The 18,411-nt window shown below is 45.6% G+C and overlaps 1 protein-coding gene across 8 annotated transcripts in view; it reads right to left on the bottom strand.

The window, feature by feature from the left end:
- smarca4a (SWI/SNF related, matrix associated, actin dependent regulator of chromatin, subfamily a, member 4a) overlaps positions 1-18,411 on the bottom strand; it is a 105,378-nt gene that overhangs the window by 17,129 nt on the left and 69,838 nt on the right. For all 8 annotated transcript variants that reach the window (XM_068021084.1, XM_068021080.1, XM_068021086.1 and 5 more), the window contains 7 exons: positions 17,843-17,956; positions 16,309-16,416; positions 14,924-15,010; positions 12,677-12,723; positions 10,836-11,002; positions 5,454-5,617; positions 811-1,038 (listed from right to left, as the gene is read on the bottom strand). In XM_068021084.1, coding sequence (XP_067877185.1) covers positions 811-1,038; positions 5,454-5,617; positions 10,836-11,002; positions 12,677-12,723; positions 14,924-15,010; positions 16,309-16,416; positions 17,843-17,956 — 915 coding nt within the window. The remainder of the gene's footprint in view (positions 1-810; positions 1,039-5,453; positions 5,618-10,835; positions 11,003-12,676; positions 12,724-14,923; positions 15,011-16,308; positions 16,417-17,842; positions 17,957-18,411) is intronic.

Here is an 18,411-nt window from a genome sequence, read left to right as displayed (position 1 = left end):
TCACAGGGAGAACTTGCAAACTCCACACAGGCAGTACCCAGAATTGAACCCGGGTCGCTGGAGCTGTGAGGCTGCAGACAAGAAGCAGAGTTGTAGGACTAAGCATGACTGCTCTTTCAAAGAGCCAGCACAGGCGTGATAGACAAAATAGTGCTTCTGTGCTGTATGTTTCTACAATTCTATAAGTGCTACTGGTTGTCATGCCCCTGTTGCTATTAACACTGTTCTAGAATTTTTCTGCTCTAAACTGCCTCTTGAACAAGTTAGGAAATAGCTGCTTGCGAGCTTGTTTGAGATAATGCAATTTAAACAGGGTTACAGAGCAGGGGCTAGGGCTGCAATGCTAAGATTCTTGACATACAGAAACTAAGAAATGTCCCGACTTCCTGAATCAGCTATATATCCTGAATCTTTTTAATGTCGTTCTCAGACACTGCACAAGCTCTCCTTTATCTGCAGCAATCCTTCCCAACCTTCACATCAGCCCACACAGAACTGCCACAGAGCTTTGCATTTCCCAAAATGTCCTGAGCACCTGAGAACAGAGTTCAAGGCTCTATATAGAACATTCTCAAGTTGCATGGAATATTTGCACAATGTATGGAATATTTACATGTTGCATGAAATATTTACATGTATGGAATATTTGTATGCTGAACGGAATATTTACAAGTCGTAGGGAATAATTACTTATATGGAATATTTACAAGTATGGAATATTTGCATGTTACATGTGGATCTGTGTACATTTTAAAGGCTCAGGGCATCACACAATGGCTCCGGTTAGACAAGGTTTCATTTAACACTCACTTCGTCCTGCTCCTCGTGTTCCAATATGGCCTGGAGAAACGCCCGCCTCTCATGGCTGGATGACTTCTGATCGAACATTCCTGCCTGGATGACCTTCTGGTCGACATTGAGCTTGTATTTGGCCGCTGCCAGAATCTTCTCCTCCACGCTGTTCACGGTGCACAGGCGCAGCACGCGCACTTCGTTCTGCTGTCCGATTCGGTGAGCACGATCCTGAGCTTGTAAATCCTAACACAAGCCAAAATCATGATGAGGGTTTTTCTTTCCTTCCCTCAGTGATAAGTCCCTTCCCTCCTCCATGTTAGCTCTCAGCCTAGAAGGTAGGTTGGCACCCTAGTTCCCCTGCTTATCACTGCTGTCCTGTAACTGACCAGCAGGAGGTGCAATAGAGCACTCTGCTTTGACTAGTCTAGAGCAAATGCCAGCTTTCCCTGCATTGTGGCTGAGATTGTGCATAAAGTGTGAGAAGCGTCTCGCCACAAATGCAGCACCACAGCATTATGTGGTTCAGTGCAGAGTTCCTGAAGGCATCAACTCACTCTGGGGTGCTTCCCCCTTCCACTTCTGAAGGCCCTCCCCTCCTGTAAATGGCAACACCCTTCGATACCCCACTCAAGTGAACATCCTTCACCTACATGCCTAGACTGAGGGTTATTGTCTATTGATCAGAAGAACCCTAACTAACTTTCCTTCCCTCTCTAACTCTAGGACAATTGAAACTAATGGTAGTATCTCTGGAGATCATGGAATCATACAGCACAGGAAGAGGCCATTTGGCCTAACGCACCTTTGCCAGCCCTTTAAAAGAGCTATTCAATTAGCCCCCATTTTCCCGCTCTTTCCTCGTAGTCCTGCAAGTGTTTTCCTTTTCAAGTATTAACCATTCTTTTTTGAAAGTTACTATTGAATCTGCTTCTGCCGTCCTTTTAGTAGCGCATTCCAGATCACAACTTACTGCGTGATAAAAAATTCTCATCTCCCCCCGCTACTTTTGCCAATTATCTTAAATCTGCGTCCTCTGGTAACCGACTCTCCTCCCAATGGAAACAGTTTCTCCTTATTCTCCGTGAGCTTCTGACCTCATATTCATGCCATCACTAAGACTGTCTATTTCCACCTCCATACGTTGCCTGACTTTGCCCATGTCTCAGCTCATCTGCTGCTGAAACCCTCATTCATGCTCTTGTTACCCCCAGACTTGACTATTCCAATGCACTCCTGGTTGGCCGTCCACATTCTACTCTTCGTAAACTTGAGGTCATCTAAAACTCTGCTGCCTGTGTCTTAACTCACACCAAGTTCCGTCTCCCTATCACACCTGTGCTCGCTGACCTACATTGGCTCCTGGTGAAACAACATCTCAATTTTAAAATTCTCATCCTTGTTTTCAAATCCCTCCATGGCCTCACCCCTCCCTATCTCTGTATTCTCCTCCAGCCCCACAAACCTCCAAGATATCTGCTCTCCTCGAATTCTGGCCTCTTGTGCATCCCTTATTTTAATCGCTCCACCATTGGTGGCTGCACCTTCAGTTGCCTATGCCCCAAGCTCTAGAATACTCTCCCTACACCTCTCCACCTCGCTTTCCTCCTTCAAGACACTCCTTGAAACCTACCTCTTTGACCAAGTTTTTTGTCTCTGACCTAATGTCTCCTTTTGTGGCTCAGTGTTTTATAATGCTCCTGTAAAGCACCTTGGACATTCTATTACATTACAGGTGCCATATAAACGTAAATTGTTGTTGTTATTTGCTTATCAAAATACCTCATGATTTCGAACACCTCTATTAAATCTCCTCATACCTTTTCTGCTCGAAGGAGAACAATCCAAGCTCTTCCAGTCTGTCCATGTAACTTACGTCCCTCATCCCTTTTCTACATTTTCTATCATGTGGCATCACACTAGAGAATGAAACCTCACTCGTCATAACACCCAAAAGGCCAGATCCTGAGGAGGTTTCATATGGGCATTAAGAGACCTGGCTCACCAACTTACTGTGGAGAAACAAGTTATCAATAGTAAATGAACAACCATAGGTGGGGAGATAGGTGGGTTAATTACTGCCTGTTCACAGCAGGACTGTAAAGCCATAAAGATAGCACAGTGTGAGTAACAAACAGGGAGTAATCCTGTTGGGCCTTTGACAGCAGCTGGTGACAGTGAGAGTGGGCAACTGATGAAGTTCCCTCCCTGCCCCCCACACACATACGATTTACAATAATCATTGTCTATCCACCCCAAGGTGCTCTCTGCATCCGAGAGAGGCGATTGGATCTTATACCACTGGCCTCTGACAGCAAACTAGGCAGGCTTGCTCACTGTTTTGCAGTGTTTATGGCACTGGATTAGCAACCCAGAGGTGATCAGTTCAAATTCCACTCGGAATTGGTCAATGGGCTGGCACCAGAGAAAGGAACAGCTGCCTGGATTGTCGTACCAACCGACCTGGTTCCGTAATGCCAGGGAAGGGAACCTGCCATCCTTACCCAGCCCAGATTACAATGGTTCTTCATGCCCTCTGATGGCCATTCGGTTGTAAAAATAATCGCCATCAGTGGTTCAAGCCCTTCCCTGGACACAGTGGGAATAGGTGCATTGTCCACACCCACCAAATCCGCTTTGTGCCACTCCACTGTAACAACGCGCTGTGATACCAGGCCCCATGTTTCTTTGAGTTGGTGACTTCTGCCATTAAAGGGACCACTCCACAATTATCCACATAAAAAACTGGGGGAATGCGGAGACCTTGACTATTTGCCCCATGCCTCTGATGGTACTCTGAGCATGAGCATGAGTAGATAGCCTCATCAGCTGATTAACCAGGAACAACATAGGAGCAGGAGGAGGCCATTTAGCCCCTCGAGCCATTCAATGAGATCATGGCTGATCTGTGACCTAACTCCATATACCTGCCTTTGCCCCATGTCCCTTAATACCTTTGGCTATCAATCTCAGATTTAAAATTAAGAATTGATCTAACTGCAACTGCTGCTTGTGGAAGAGAGTTCCAAACTTCTACCAGCTTTTATGTGTAGAGATATTTCCTAATTTCACTCCTGAAAGTTCTGGCTCTAATTTTTAGACTCTGCCCCCTTGTCCTAGACTTCCCACCCAGTGGAAATAGTTTTTCTCAGTCTACCCTGTTTGTTCCCCTTAATATTTTGATAACTTGGATCAAATCACCCCTTAATCTTCTAAATTCCAGGGAATGCAACCCTGGTTTGTGTAATTTCTCCTTGTAATTTAACCCTTGGAATCCAGGTATCATTCTGGTAAATCTACACTGCACTCCCTCCACGGCCAGTATTTTCTTCCAAAGCTGAGGTGCCCAGAACTATTCACAGTACTCCAGGTGTAGTCTAACCAGGGCTTTATCTGGCTATAGCATGACTTGTACCTGCTTGTATTCTAGTCCTCTGGATAGAAAGACCAGCATTCCATTCGCATTTTTGATTATTTTCTGTACTTGTTCATGGCATTTTAATGATCTATGTACTTGGATTCCCAAGTTCCATGCATCTCCACTGTATCCAGCTTTTCACCAGTTAGGAAGTACTCTGTTCTATCCGATTTAAGTCTGAGGTGGATGACCTGACATTTGTCTATGTTGAAATCCATTTGCTACAGTTTTGCTCATTCACTTAATCTATCAATGTCTCTTTGTCATTTTATGCTCTCTACACTCTTTACAATGCTGCTTATCTTTGTGTCATCAGCAAATTTGGAAATGTGGCTTTCTATCCCATCACCTAAGACATTAAAAAACATGATAAATAGTTCAGGCCCTAACACAGATTCTTGTGGGATGCCACTGGTCGCATGCTGCCAATTGGAGTAACTGCCTATTCCCTATCTCCCTGCTCTCTGTCTTTCAGCCAATTTCCTAACCAGGTCAATAGTTTGCCTTCAAGTAAGAAGGATATTACCGATTCCAACCTGCCTTGAGATTTGGGATGGTGATAGACTGAGGTAGCCGTTTAATGTTCCAAGCCGAGACCCATAAAGTGACTTCTTCGGGTTAATTTCTGGCAGTTGTAATTATATAAATTGACAGCTGTGAAAGTGTTGCTGTGAAACTTTCAGTGAACAGTCAGTTCTAACTGCAGACTTGGCACTTGTGGAGTTTTGGTTTCACAGGCAGACTGCGAGTACAACACCCATCAGGTAGGGTTTACAAAACTTTTCTGCCGCCCTCCGAAGGATCTGATTAAGAACAGCTTGCCAGCTCAGCAAAGCTCTGTGCAATTCCACAGCCACAAATCAAGGACACTGGAGTCCTTATTATCTACAGATACATTGAGCAGACTTAGTATGCTGTATTCACTGATCACGATATAGTCTCTTCTGCACTGGGGAGACCAAACGCAGATTGTTCAGCACCTCTGTTCAGTTTGCAAGGGTACCCCGACCTTCCAGTCACCTATTATTTTAATTCTCCATCCCATTCCCACTCTGACCTCTCTGTCCTCTGCCTCCTACACTATTCCAATGAAACTCAATGGAGGCTCGAGGAACAGTATCTCATCTTTCAATGAGGTGCTTTACAGCCTTCCAGATTCAACATTGGGTTCAATGATTTCAGATCATAACCACAGTTCCCAGGTGTAGGGAGGAGGGGGCTGTTGGATTCTGGCGTTACTCACTTGGTGCGGGTTCCAGTCGCTGTCAAAGATGACGACAGTGTCTGCAGCTTGCAGGTTCAGGCCTAAGCCCCCGGCCCGAGTGCTGAGCAGGAAGATGAAGTAATGGGAGTTGGGCTCATTGAATGTCTTCAGCAGCATCCCACGGTCCTCAGACTTGGTGGTTCCTGGAAGAGGTCGAGAACAGGTGGTTAGATGGCACATGGGGCAGAACTGAGTGCCTGTTCTTACACCATCCCAGCTAGCTCACTCCACACTAGTGCCATGCTCCTGACTGAAGATACTGTCATTAGAAGCCTGGGGGTGGGGGGAGATGGGAGAAAAGGGAAACCTTAAATTAAAAAAATTGTTTCCAGCAATCCCAGAGATATTTATTCAGTGCAATGATATCCCGGAGACTGTAATGTGGTGGTTATGTTACTGGACTAATAATCCAGAGAATGCAAGTTCAAACCCATCACAACAGTGTCAGGTTTTCAATCACGTTTAAAAGTGAAGAGTTGGCACCAGTTAAAGTGACTGTGAATATGTTGGATTGTCGTAAAAGTCCAACTGGTTCACTAATGTGCTTTGTGGAAGGAAACCTGCCGTCCTTACCCAGTCTGGTTCTTTATGTGATGGACTCTTAACTGCCCTCCGATTTCAAGAAGAATCCCCACTGCTACCATTTCAGGGCAGACAGGATGGGTAATAAATGCTGGCCCATGCTAGCACACACTCACATCCCGAGAATGAACAAAAGAAAAGTCAGCGGCCAATTTGTTGGATATAGTGAGTGATCTCCAGAGCGTCTGTCAGAGAGCTCCACCTGGTGGTAGATCTATTCCATAACAGACACAGGGGAATCAGAGAATGTTACAGCACAGCAGGAGGCCATTCAGCCCATTGTGCCTGTGCCAGATGACATAAGGCCCCCCTGAGAGCCACTGCATCAGTCTCAGCTTGTAAATCATCCCAATGTGTCTTCAAAGTTCCTTTAGTACAGTGTGGATTTGCCGAGCTGAAGGACATTGAAAGTCACCTGCCCAAACTGGGAGAATCGTCAGCCAGGAGGCTGTGTGGGAATAGTGTTGCCAACTCTTTTCTGGATGTATTCCTGGAGGTTACATCACTTGACCTTGTGCAGGGAGAGTGGAGGGGGGAAACAACACAAGAACAAAAGGAATAGGAGCAGGAGTACACCATATGGCCCATTGAGCCTGCTCCGCCATTCAAATCAATCATGTCTGATCTTAGGCTTCAACTCCACTTTCCTGCCCGCTCGCCATATCCCTTGATTCCCTGAGAGACCAAATATCTTTCTATCCCAGCCTTAACTGTATTCAATGATGCAGCATCCACAACCCTCTGGGGTAGAGAATTCCAAAGATTCACAATCCGTTGAGTGAAGTAATTTCTCCTTATCTCAGTCCTAAATGATCGGCCCCTTATCCTGAGACTGTGCCCCATGTTTTAGATTCCTCGACCAATGGAAACAATCTCTCAGTGTCTACCCTATCTAGCCCCTTCAGAAGTTTACATGTTTCAATTAGATTGCCTCTCATTTTTCTAAACTCCAGAGAAAATAGACCCAATTTACTCAGCCTCTCATCATAGGCCAACCCCCCCATCCCAATTTAGTGAACCTTTGCTGTACCACCTCCAATGCAGTATATCCCTTCTTAAATGTGGAGACCAAAACTGCGCACAGTACGGCAGATGTGGTCTCACCAAAACCCTGTACAATTGTAGCAAAACTTCCTTATTCCTGTACTGCAAGAGGGGTTGAATTGCTCCACCATTAGCAGCCGTGCCTTTATCTGCCTAACGTAGAAACACAGAAAATAGGAGGAGTAGGCCATTCGGCCCTTCGAGCCTGCTCCGCCATTCATTATGATCATGGCTGATCATCCAACTCAGTAACCTGTTCCCGCTTTCGCCCCATACCCTTTGATCCCTTTAGACCCAAGGGCTATATCTAACTCCTTCTTGTAAACATTGAATGTTTTAGCCTCAACTGCTTTCTGTGGTAGCGAATTCCACAGGCTCACCACTCTCTGGGTGAAGAAATTTCTCAGTCCTGAAAGGTTTACCCCGTATCCTTAAAATATGACCCCTGGTTCTGGACTCCCCCACCATCGGGAACATCCTTCCTGCATCTACCCTGTCAAGTCCTGTTAGAATTTTGTAGGTTTCTACGAGATCCCCCTCACTCTTCTGAACTCCAGCGAATATAATCCTAACCGACTCAATCTCTCCTCATACGTCTGTCCCGCCATCCCAGGAATCAGTCTGGTAAACCTTCGCTGCACTCCCATCATAGCAAGAACATTCCCCCTCAGATAAGGAGACCAAAACTGCACACAATATTCCAGGTGTGGCCTCACCAAGGCCCTGTATAGGTGCAGCAAGACATCCCTGCTCCTGTACTCGAATCCTCTCACTATGAAGGCCAACATACCATTTGCCTTTTTTACTGCCTGTTGGACCCGCATGCTTACCTTCAGCGATTGGTGTATGAGAACACCCAGGTCTCGCTGCATATTCCCCTCTCTCAGTTTATAGCCGCTCAGATAATAATCTGCCTTCCTGTTTTTGCTAACAAAGTGGATAACCTCACATTTATCCACATTATACTGCATCTGCCCTGCATTAGCCCACTCACTCAACTTGTCCAAATCACCCTGAAACCTCTCTGCATCCTCCTCACAACTCACCCCCCCACCCAGTTTTGTGTCATCTGCAAATTTGGAGATATTACATTTAGTTCCCTCATCTAAATCATTAATATATATTGTGAATAGCTGGGGTCCTAGCACCGATCCCTGCGTTACCCCACTAGTCACTGCCTACCATTCAGAAAAAGATCCATTTATCCCTACTCTTTGTTTCCTGTCAGCCAACCAATTTTCTATCCATCGCAATACACTACCCCAATCCCATGCGCTTTAATTTTACACGCTAATTTCTTATGTAGGACTTTGTCGAAAGCCTTCTGAAAGTCCAAATAAACCACATCCACTGGCACCCCCTCATTAACTCTACTAGTTACATCCTCGAAGAATTCTAGTAGATTTGTCAAGCATGATTTCCCTTTCGTAAATCCATGCTGACTCTGCCCAATTCTACCACTGTTCTCCAAGTGCTCTGCTATAAAATCTTTGATAATGGACTCTAGAATTTTCCTCACTACCAACGTCAGGCTGACTGGTCTATAATTCCCTGCTTTCTCTCTACCTCCCTTTTTAAATAGTGGGGTTACATTAGCTAACCTCCAATCTGTAGGAACTTTTCCAGAGTCTATAGAATCTTGGAAGATGACCACCAATGCATCCACTATTTCTAGGGCCACTTCCTTAAGTACTCTGGGATGCATACCATCAGGCCCTGGGGATTTATCGGCCTTCAATCCCATCAATTTCCCCAACACCATTTCTCTACTAATACTGATTTCCTTCAGTTCCTCTCTCTCACTAAGCCCTGTGTTCCCCAACATTTCTGGTATATTTGTGTCCTTCTTTGTGAATACAGAACCAACGTATGCATTTAGTTGGTCAGCCATTTCTTTGTTCCCCATAATAAATACCCCTGCTTCTGACTGTAAGGGACCTACATTTGTCTTCACCAATCTTTTCTCTTCACATACCTATAGAAACTTTTACAGTCAGTTTTTATGTTCCCCGCAAGCTTGCTCTCGTACTCTATTTTCCCCTTCTTAATCAATTCCTTGGTCCTCCTTTGCTGAATTCTAAACTGTCCCAATCCTCAGGTCTGTTGTTTTTTCTGGTGAATTTGTCTGCCTCTTCCTTGGATCTAATGCTATCTCTAATTTCCCTTGTAAGCCATGGTTTGGCTACCTTTCCCGTTTTACTTTTGCGCCAGACAGGGATAAACAATTGTTGCAGTTCATCCATGCGCCCTTTAAATGTTTGCCATTGCCTATCCACCGTCATCCCTTTAAGTAACGTTTCCCAATCCATCATAACCAACTCATGCCTCATATCTTTGTAGTTTCCTTTACTAAGATTCAGGACCCTAGTCTCAGAATCAACTATGTCACTCTCCATCTTGATGAAGAATTCTATCATATTATGGTCGTTCATCCCCAAGGGGTCTCGCACCACTAGATTGTCAATTATTCCTCTCTCATCACACAATAAGGGGGTGTGGGGAAGGGGGCTTCTTCCATCCACTGCCCTCTGTCCAGACATCACATTTGGAAGCGTGTGCCAGTTTCCCCCAACAATCCAGCTGGTGCCACCCAGCATCTCCCCATATAAAGCAGGCACACATGAAAATAGAGCCACAATTCCCTATAGGGAAGCAGCATGATGACAGCTCATCACAATCAAAGTCTTTCTCTTTGGACTCTTGGGTCATATTGGCCTGGTTTTCCCCCCCTCCACCCCACTCTTCTCCTTCCCCAATTGCATAGCAAGAGCTGCTTCAGAATCCCAGTGTCTCTGTGCAGCCAGTAGCACCATTGTCCACTCCATTATGTAATTGAACCATTCTCCCCGGATTCGGGATGAGGTCTTAGTCCAGAGGGACAGTAGCATAGTGGTAATGTTACTGGACTAGTAATCCAGAGGCCTGGACTAATGCTCTGGAGACAAGAGTTCAAATCCCACATGGCAGCTGGGAGAATTTAAATTCAGTTAATGAATAAAAATCTGGAATAAAATGCAATCACAAAACTACCGGATTGTCATCAAACCCATTTGGTTCACTCATGCCCTTCAGGGGAGGAAATCTGCCATCCTTGAATCCAGACTCACAGCAATATGGTTGATACTTAACTACCCTCTCAAATAGCTTAGCAAGCCACTCAGCTGTATCAAACCATTACAGGTAAAAATCACTGTGGATGTGACCACACCACATGGACTGCAGTGGTTCAAGAAAGCGGCTCATTATTACCTGCTCAAGGGCAATTAGGGATGGATAATAAATTGAGTAGTGCTCACATCCCAAGAATAAATTTAAAAACAATTCGGCAGCCGAGTAGGCTGTCTAGAATTTCTCAGCTCCGGACTTTAATACGGAGAAGCAGCATGGGAGCTCCCCCTGCTGTCTCTCTTGGTAATTGCTGTAAGAGGAAAGTTTCCAGCTCCAGCACCATTTTACGGAGCGAGCCCGTCTCTGTCAAATTGCCATATGGCCACAACAACTGGCCTCAGCATCTATGAACTAGGATGGAAGACAGGGAGATAAAACAAGTCAATCAGGCTTCCTGTTCCTGATTGGTACCTAGTTACCCTCTGCTGATAAGTCTCAGTGTGTTTGGCTATCACTAGAGGTAAGGAGTAAAATCAGAAAATTTCCAGCATCCGCAGCATCGGGTGTGGGGGGGGGTGGTGTGTAATCGGGGGTGGAGGAGTCAAAAGTACCAGCTGACCCACTCACCGTCTAGTCGGAGGTACTTGAAGCTGCGGTACGTGAAGTAGTCTTCCATGATGGTCATCAGCGAGGTCATCTGGCAGAAGAGCAGGACCCTGTGATTGGTGGCTCGCAGCTTAGGGAGAATCCTGTCCAGCAGTTCGAACTTCCCTGAGGCTCGGTAAAGATCAGCCCTGTCAGTGAACAACACGATTCAACAGGATTCCACACTGGTCTCCCGCTCAGTGCCAGACAGACAGGAGTGGCAGGCAGCCCATAGCAGGGGTATTCCAACCCAACCATAGGAATTATTTTGAAACAATTAGATTAGATTAGATTAGATTAGAGATACAGCACTGAAACAGGCCCTTCGGCCCATCGAGTCTGTGCCGAACATCAACCACCCATTTATACTAATCCTACACTAATCCCATATTCCTACCAAACATCCCCACCTGCCCCTATATTTCCCTACCACCTACGTATACTAGTGACAATTCATAATGGCCAATTTACCTATCAACCTGCAAGTCTTTTGGCTTGTGGGAGGAAACCGGAGCACCCGGAGAAAACCCACGCAGACACAGGGAGAACTTGCAAACTCCACACAGGCAGTACCCGGAATCGAACCCGGGTCCCTGGAGCTGTGAGGCTGCAGTGCTAACCACTGCGCCACTGTGCCGCCCCTTTGTTCCTTGTCCATCCATGACTTGATTTTAAAGTTCTCAGCTTTGTTCTCAAATCTCTCCATGGCCTCACCCCCTCCCTATCTCTGTAAACTCCTCCAGCTCTACAACCCCTGAGATCTCTGTGCTCCTCCAATTCTGCTTCTTGCACACTCCCCACTTTAATCACTCCACCATTGGCAGCCGTGTCTTTAGTTGCCTAGGCCCTAAGCTCTAGAATTTCCTCCTTAAACCTCTCCACCTTTGCTACTCTTCTTTTCTCCTTGAAGAGGTGCTTTAAAACCTATTCTTTGACCAAGCTTTTGGTCACCTATCTTAATATCTCCTTATGTTGCTCAGTATCCAATTTTGTTCCATAACACCCCTGTGAAGTACCTTGGAACATTTTACTGTGTTAAAGTCACTATATAAATGCAAGTTGCTGTTAAATGCAACCTCACTGATTGCAGACAATCTGCAATGCTCATTCCCACCCACCAGGCAGGCCCTCTTTGGCATTGGTACTGGGCGATTGGAAGGCTCTGGGTTGCCTGCTCATAAGTTGAGCACCGTGGCATCAGCCACTACCTGGCACCATCTCATGAGACATCAACCTTCCTTCACCAATATCCCACAGGTTTGGCAACCAACACACTCAGAGCATCACTCTTCAAGCTGCACAATTTTGAGCCACTGTTGCTTGTGACTACCAGGCAATCAAACCATTCTAGCATTTGAAATACTGATCAGAGACAGATCACGTATTAACAGTGGGAACACCAGTGATCTTGTGATTTTTTTTAAACAGCTTGTTTGTAAGTGGAGATTCTTTGTGTGTTCCCATTCAGAGTCACAGACATTGTCAATTCCTGATAGCTGTTTAGACAATTGTTGCATCGTCTGTGATTAGGGAAATAGCTCAGGTTAGCACAGCTGGTACAGGATGGAGCAGGATCTTCAGCAACTCAGTGTCCAAATCTTTCCTCATCTGGGCCCCAGTTGCCGGTTACAAGACTCATCCATGCACACTCAATTAGTGAAACCTAACCATACGCACTTGATTGGTGAAACTCAATCTTGCATACTAGATTAGTGAAGTTCTTCCGTACACACTCAGTTGGTTAGGCTCACTATACACTCAACTCATTCGGCCTGGGAGGGTGCTGCTTTGTGATTTGTTGTACAGAGACTGGTCTCACTTACCCTTGTACAATGCCTCCGGTGAATCCCAAGTGTTCTGAAAAAGACTCCTGGTTGAGAAAGAAAAAGAGAAGAGATAACGTGAAGGACACAAGCAAACATCACAATATTCGGAATCTTCGGGGAGAGCTGCTGCCCTGTATCCAGTATCCACCTAAACCGCCGCAGAATCACAGCCAACCACACAGTCCGATTTGTGTCACTGATTGTGTGATTGAATTGTTTTTTATTTTCACAGCCAATCACACAAGCAGATTTCCAGAACCACTGTCATAGAATCATAGAACAGCACTGACGGAGGTCATTCGACCCATTGAGTCTGTGCTGGCTCTTTCAAAGAGCAATCCAGTTAGTCCCACTCCTCCATTCTTTCCCCATATTCCTGCCATTTTTTTCTCTCTGTGCCCGGGCGGCACAGTGGCGCAGTGGTTAGCACCGCAGCCTCACAGCTCCAGCGACCCGGGTTCAATTCTGGGTACTGCCTGTGTGGAGTTTGCAAGTTCTCCCTGTGTCTGCGTGGGTTTTCTCTGGGTGCTCCGGTTTCCTTCCACAAGCCAAAAGACTTGCAGGTTGATAGGTAAATTGGCCATTATAAATTGCCCCTAGTATAGGTAGGTGGTAGGGAAATATAGGGACAGGTGGGGATGTGGTAGGAATATGGGATTAGTGTACGATTAGTATAAATGGGTGGTTGATGGTCGGCACAGACTCGGTGGGCCGAAGGGCCTGTTTCAGTGCTGTATCTCTAAACTAAACTAAATATTTATCGAATTCCCTTTTGAAATGTACTATTGAATCTGTTTCCACCATGCTATTAGGTATAATGATCCCTGGAATTTATTTATAGATGGGAATTCTGAACACCCTCAAGTGGTTTCCTGTGAATTACAATCAGCTCAGGAAAGTGCTGGATCCTGACTAATGGCACAGCACAGTGCATAGATCATAAAATCAGTGGCCTAGGATGGGCTTCATTACACACACACACGGCATGCCCACAGCTCTACCTGCCCCTGTCCATTAGCAAATGGGAAGCAGAAGCAGAGCTGATAGTCCATCTCCTGCTCAGACAGCAGACATGCAAACAGATTTTACAATAGGCTACCTGCACATTTGGTACTTTGCTGGAAACTGATGTTAATGCTAAGAACAGCAAACTCTGCAGAACCACTGTATTACTACTGCAATGGTTCAGCAAACAATGCGCACCCTTTACACAATGGACCTAACGCACAGAATTTCAATAATCATTCTCAATTTCAAAAATACATAAAGTTGACACGAACGAATGCTAAGCCACTCTGCATACTATCCATTACACAGTCACTCTGGCACCAGCTGAGCAAAGCTGCATACCTCGATGTGAGTTCAGCATTAAACTATTTACTGACACAAAGCCCCAATGTGGTAGGGTGGCATTGCACCACTGGGACCAGGTTGAATCCTCAGATTGGGCAGAGTTAGCTAGGAATCTGCATTACAATTGTACTCCCCTCCCGCCTCTCCACCCCTGCAAGTCTGTGCTAGGTAGGAAGGAATTAAGAAACCAGGCTGGATTCCTGCTCCCATTTGCTATCCAGGGATATCTGCTGTAAAATGCATGTGCATGTGGAGACTTTTGGTAAGGAGAAGGTTGGGATTGCATGTGATGGCTTCCATAGTCGCCTAGCCCACTGACTCAACTTGCAGGTGCTTGGGTTAGGGCCGTCAGTTCTTGCAGAGCCAAACCCCACAAGAGACAGCAACCTCAGGAGAGGGGAGAAAATTGGGGCTCAATACAACCTTGCCCTCACCGGATGTCTACAAAAAGACAGATGCACAACCAGGCACGTGGACATGCATGCGTACAAACATGCACGTGCATACTCACAATCATGCATATATGTGCTCACAACTGTGCATGCTCATATGCACAACCATGTACGCACATGCATATTTATCAGTAGAGGTCCCTAGGTAAGTAATCAGGGGCAGGAACCTGGACCATTTCCCCCCTATCTTATGCTGGCGAGATTCATACCTTCTCTCTGAGCACTTCACCCCTCCTGCTCTGCAGTTCTCTGTGCAACAGAACTGAGATCAGGAGAATTAAAAATTTAAAGATATTCCATGAGAGTAACTGGGGCTTTGGCGGATCTGCTTGGTTCAAAAAGCAGGTGACGTATTTTCCGGGCAGAGCTGTTATTTTGCACAGAGGTGTTGCCTTGGAGTGCCATCCATCATCCAGCGACACTGAGCAGAGCTGCTTACCTCGATGTGCTGGAACATGTATGGGTGGTTGCAAATCTTCCTCAGTTGCATAATTGTGTTCATCAGTGTCTTAGTGCCTCCTTTGCCCTAAAGAGAAAGTGGCAAAGAGATCACAGTTAAATAGCAGAATGTGGCTTGAACAAAGCATACAGAGGTTAGAGGTTGCGACACAAAATAACTCCAGGAGAGGACGTTTTTCACTGGTGCTGTGACAACAGCCTGTCTGCATAGAGATAGCACTGAAAAGGCCAGATTTAGTCTAGAGAAATTATAATTCCCAAATTTCAAGGATCGTATGAAGATTACAAAGCACAACAGAAACTTTTAACCTTTTGAGTTTGAGTTTCAATAATTACTGTGCCCCACACAGTAGCACAACATACAATTACATAAAGATTACAACACAGAAATGAGCCATTCGGCCCAACTAGTCTGTGTTGGTGTTTATACTGCACGTGAGCAGTCTCCTAATCCCACGTGCCCAACATCTTGTCATACTGTATATCCCCCTTACCTTCAACCACCTATCTAACTTGCACCAAGTCCCATTCACCTATCACCCCTGTGCTTGCTGACCTACATTGGCTTCTGCACCAGCAATGCCTCAGTTTTAAAATTCATATCCTTGTTTTCAAATTCCTCCATAGTCTCACCACTCTCTATTGCTGTAACCTCCTTCTGTCCTACCACTCTCTGAGAGATCTGTGCTCCTCCTATTCTGGCCTCTTGAATTTCCCCGAGCTTAATCGCTCCACCATTGGTGGCCATGACTTCAGCTGCCCAGGCCCTAAGCTCTGGAATTCCCTCACTAATTTCTTTGCCTCTCTACCTCCCTCTTCCTTTAAGACGTTCCTTACCTCTTTGACCAAGCTTTTGATCATCTGCCATAATATCTCCTTATATGGCTTAATATCAAACTTTATTTGATAACACTGCTGTGAAATGCCTTGGGACATTTTACTACGATAAGGGCACTACAGAAATGCAAATTTTTGTTGTTATTCTTAAATATTGAAATGAACTCTGCTTCAAACAGCCTCACAACCCTCTGTTTAGAACAGTTCTCCTGCTCTCTGTCCCAAGTATTCTTACGTCCCTTCAATGACTGGAAATAGCCTGATTCTGTTTAGCCTGTTCCAACCTAGCATAACTTCAAAGGCCTCTATCAGCACACTCGAAACAAACTTGCAAAACCACAAACAGCCTGGCCAAAACAAAAATACAATGACCACTCACTAGAGACAGCCACAGTCATTGCCAGGCCGCTCTGCCAGGCAAACTAAATGTATCGCACAAATGCATGACAGATAATGGTGATTAATAACTGATAGTCACTGCCCGGACGACTGTGTCATTACTGGAACACAACTGAGCCATTTCCAAACCTTTTTATCCTTCTCCGAGCCATCAGTCAGCAGCACTCCCTTGGCCTGCATGTGGCGGTACAGGACCCTCTGCAAAGCCGACATGTCGCATTTAATGACATATTCCACCTGTGAGGGAATAAGGCAGAATTTCAGCTGAGGCCGAAGCATGGTGCAGAGTCACTTGCCGCAGTCAGCCAGTTTACCTCAGGGACCTCGTCTCAGATGCTGCCTCAGACACCCACCGCCTCCTCTCTTCACCCTGCTGTTGGCGGCTGTGTCTTCAACTGCCTAGGCCACATGAAGTCAGCGTACCACCACAATGAAGATATACCCACACAGGAGATAAGAAATAAGTGCACTCACTGAGTACCAGAGGAAACCAGAGGTCAGCCTTCCGATCCACCAGAGGAACTGACTTGCTAATTGACCCACAATAAGAAAGATGTTGGGGTCTGGTAAGGTCAGACATATTTCTTCTTGCTTGCCAGAATGTGTCAGAACAGAATAAAAAAAACAGGGGGAGGATGATCCAGAAAAAGGAAAGAAGAAAACAAACTGTTGCAGATTGTGAAATACAATTTGTTTCCGTTGAATTCACCCCACTCCATCAGTTACTGCATGGGACCAAATACTCGGGATGGGCAGGGGGAGAGGTAACAGGGCTCTCAGTAAATTAATGACACCATTAGCAGCCAGTGATCTGACAACACCCACTGTAGTCTGAAGTTCAGTCTCACTTCATAGCTTGGTCAGCTGTTATCAATACTGTGAGCTCTCAGCTACTGTGCCTTTACAATTAACTGTGGGAATTTATTCAGCTAGAAGTTGTTAGCAAGTTGTCGAATGTTCTGCTAGGATTAGAAAATGTTACAGAAGTGAGAGTATAAATAAAAAGACAAATGTGATTGGCATTGAATATAAAAAGGAGGAGGTGTGTCAAACCTGTACAAGACAGTGATTATACCGCAGATGGGATGCCATGGGTTGGTGTAGGTTATCCAGCATCAGAAGTGTATTAGAGCCAATGCTACAGGTCCCGTGAAGATTCACTAGAATGATTAGGCATGAAAAGTGCTTGAAAGATTGCTTTTCCTCCCACTGGAATAGAGTTGGTTAAGGGGGAATGTAATAGTGGAGCTCTGTCACTTTCATGTCATGCTGTAGAGAGTCCCAGTGAGGCCCTGTTATTTGTGGGGGCGGGGGAGGGGGTGAGTGGGAGGAGCCACTACACTTGTCACTATCCGTGGGATGGGATGATGTCCCACGGGATCTGTTTGGAGGCTCAGGTGAGTGAATTGGCCACTAGTTTTGTGGAATTCCCATCTCAGACAGAACCGAGCCAGGTATAATGATCCCAGTCAGCTCGGTCCAGCACAGTCAGTGATGTCAATGTTGGGCCAAAAACAGAAAATGCTGGAATATGTTGATGTTGGGGCTGTAGTTACTGTGGCTATGTTTACGGCTGTTTGCAAAGCCACCAGAAGTAGGTTTCCCTTCGCCCTCTTCCCCCAGCCAACAAACACACTCAAACTATGTGGCAGAAGTCGTTCACCTTCTCAGGCAGCTGAGCTTCCACTTCTTTTTTCAATCGCCTCAACAGGAAAGGCCGGAGAACCTTATGCAAGCGTCGGATGATCAGAATAGTTTCCTCTTCATTTAGATCCACCTGTGTTACATTAACGGACGATGAGATGTTAAACACAATGGTGACAGCTCAGTGATTTAGGTTTCAATCTGTGTCTGGAAAGGGATACATTTTTTGAAAACGTTGCCTCCCTGAAATTTCTAAAGAGTCTTTCACAAGTACAGAATGCCCCAATACTCTTTACAACTAATGAAGTACTTTTGAAGTGTAGTCACCATTGTAATATATGAAACGTGGCAGCCAATTTGCGCACAGCAAGCCCTAGCAGTGTGATAATGACCAGATAATCACTTTCTTTTGGCACTGTTGGTTAAGAGACCAATATTGGCCAGGACACTGTGGATAACGCCCCTGCTTTTCTTCTAAATAGTGCCACGGGATCTTTTGTGCCCATCTGAGAGGGCAGCCAGGGCCTCAGTTTGATGTTTTGCCTGAAGGACAGCACTTCTGACAGTGCAGCACTCCCCCAGTACTGC

The sequence above is a fragment of the Heterodontus francisci genome, chromosome 43 (genome assembly GCF_036365525.1).
Source record: "Heterodontus francisci isolate sHetFra1 chromosome 43, sHetFra1.hap1, whole genome shotgun sequence".
Taxonomy (NCBI): Eukaryota; Metazoa; Chordata; class Chondrichthyes; order Heterodontiformes; family Heterodontidae; genus Heterodontus; species Heterodontus francisci.
Note: the sequence above shows the minus strand (reverse complement) of the source record. Positions and strands in the feature narration are given on the sequence as shown.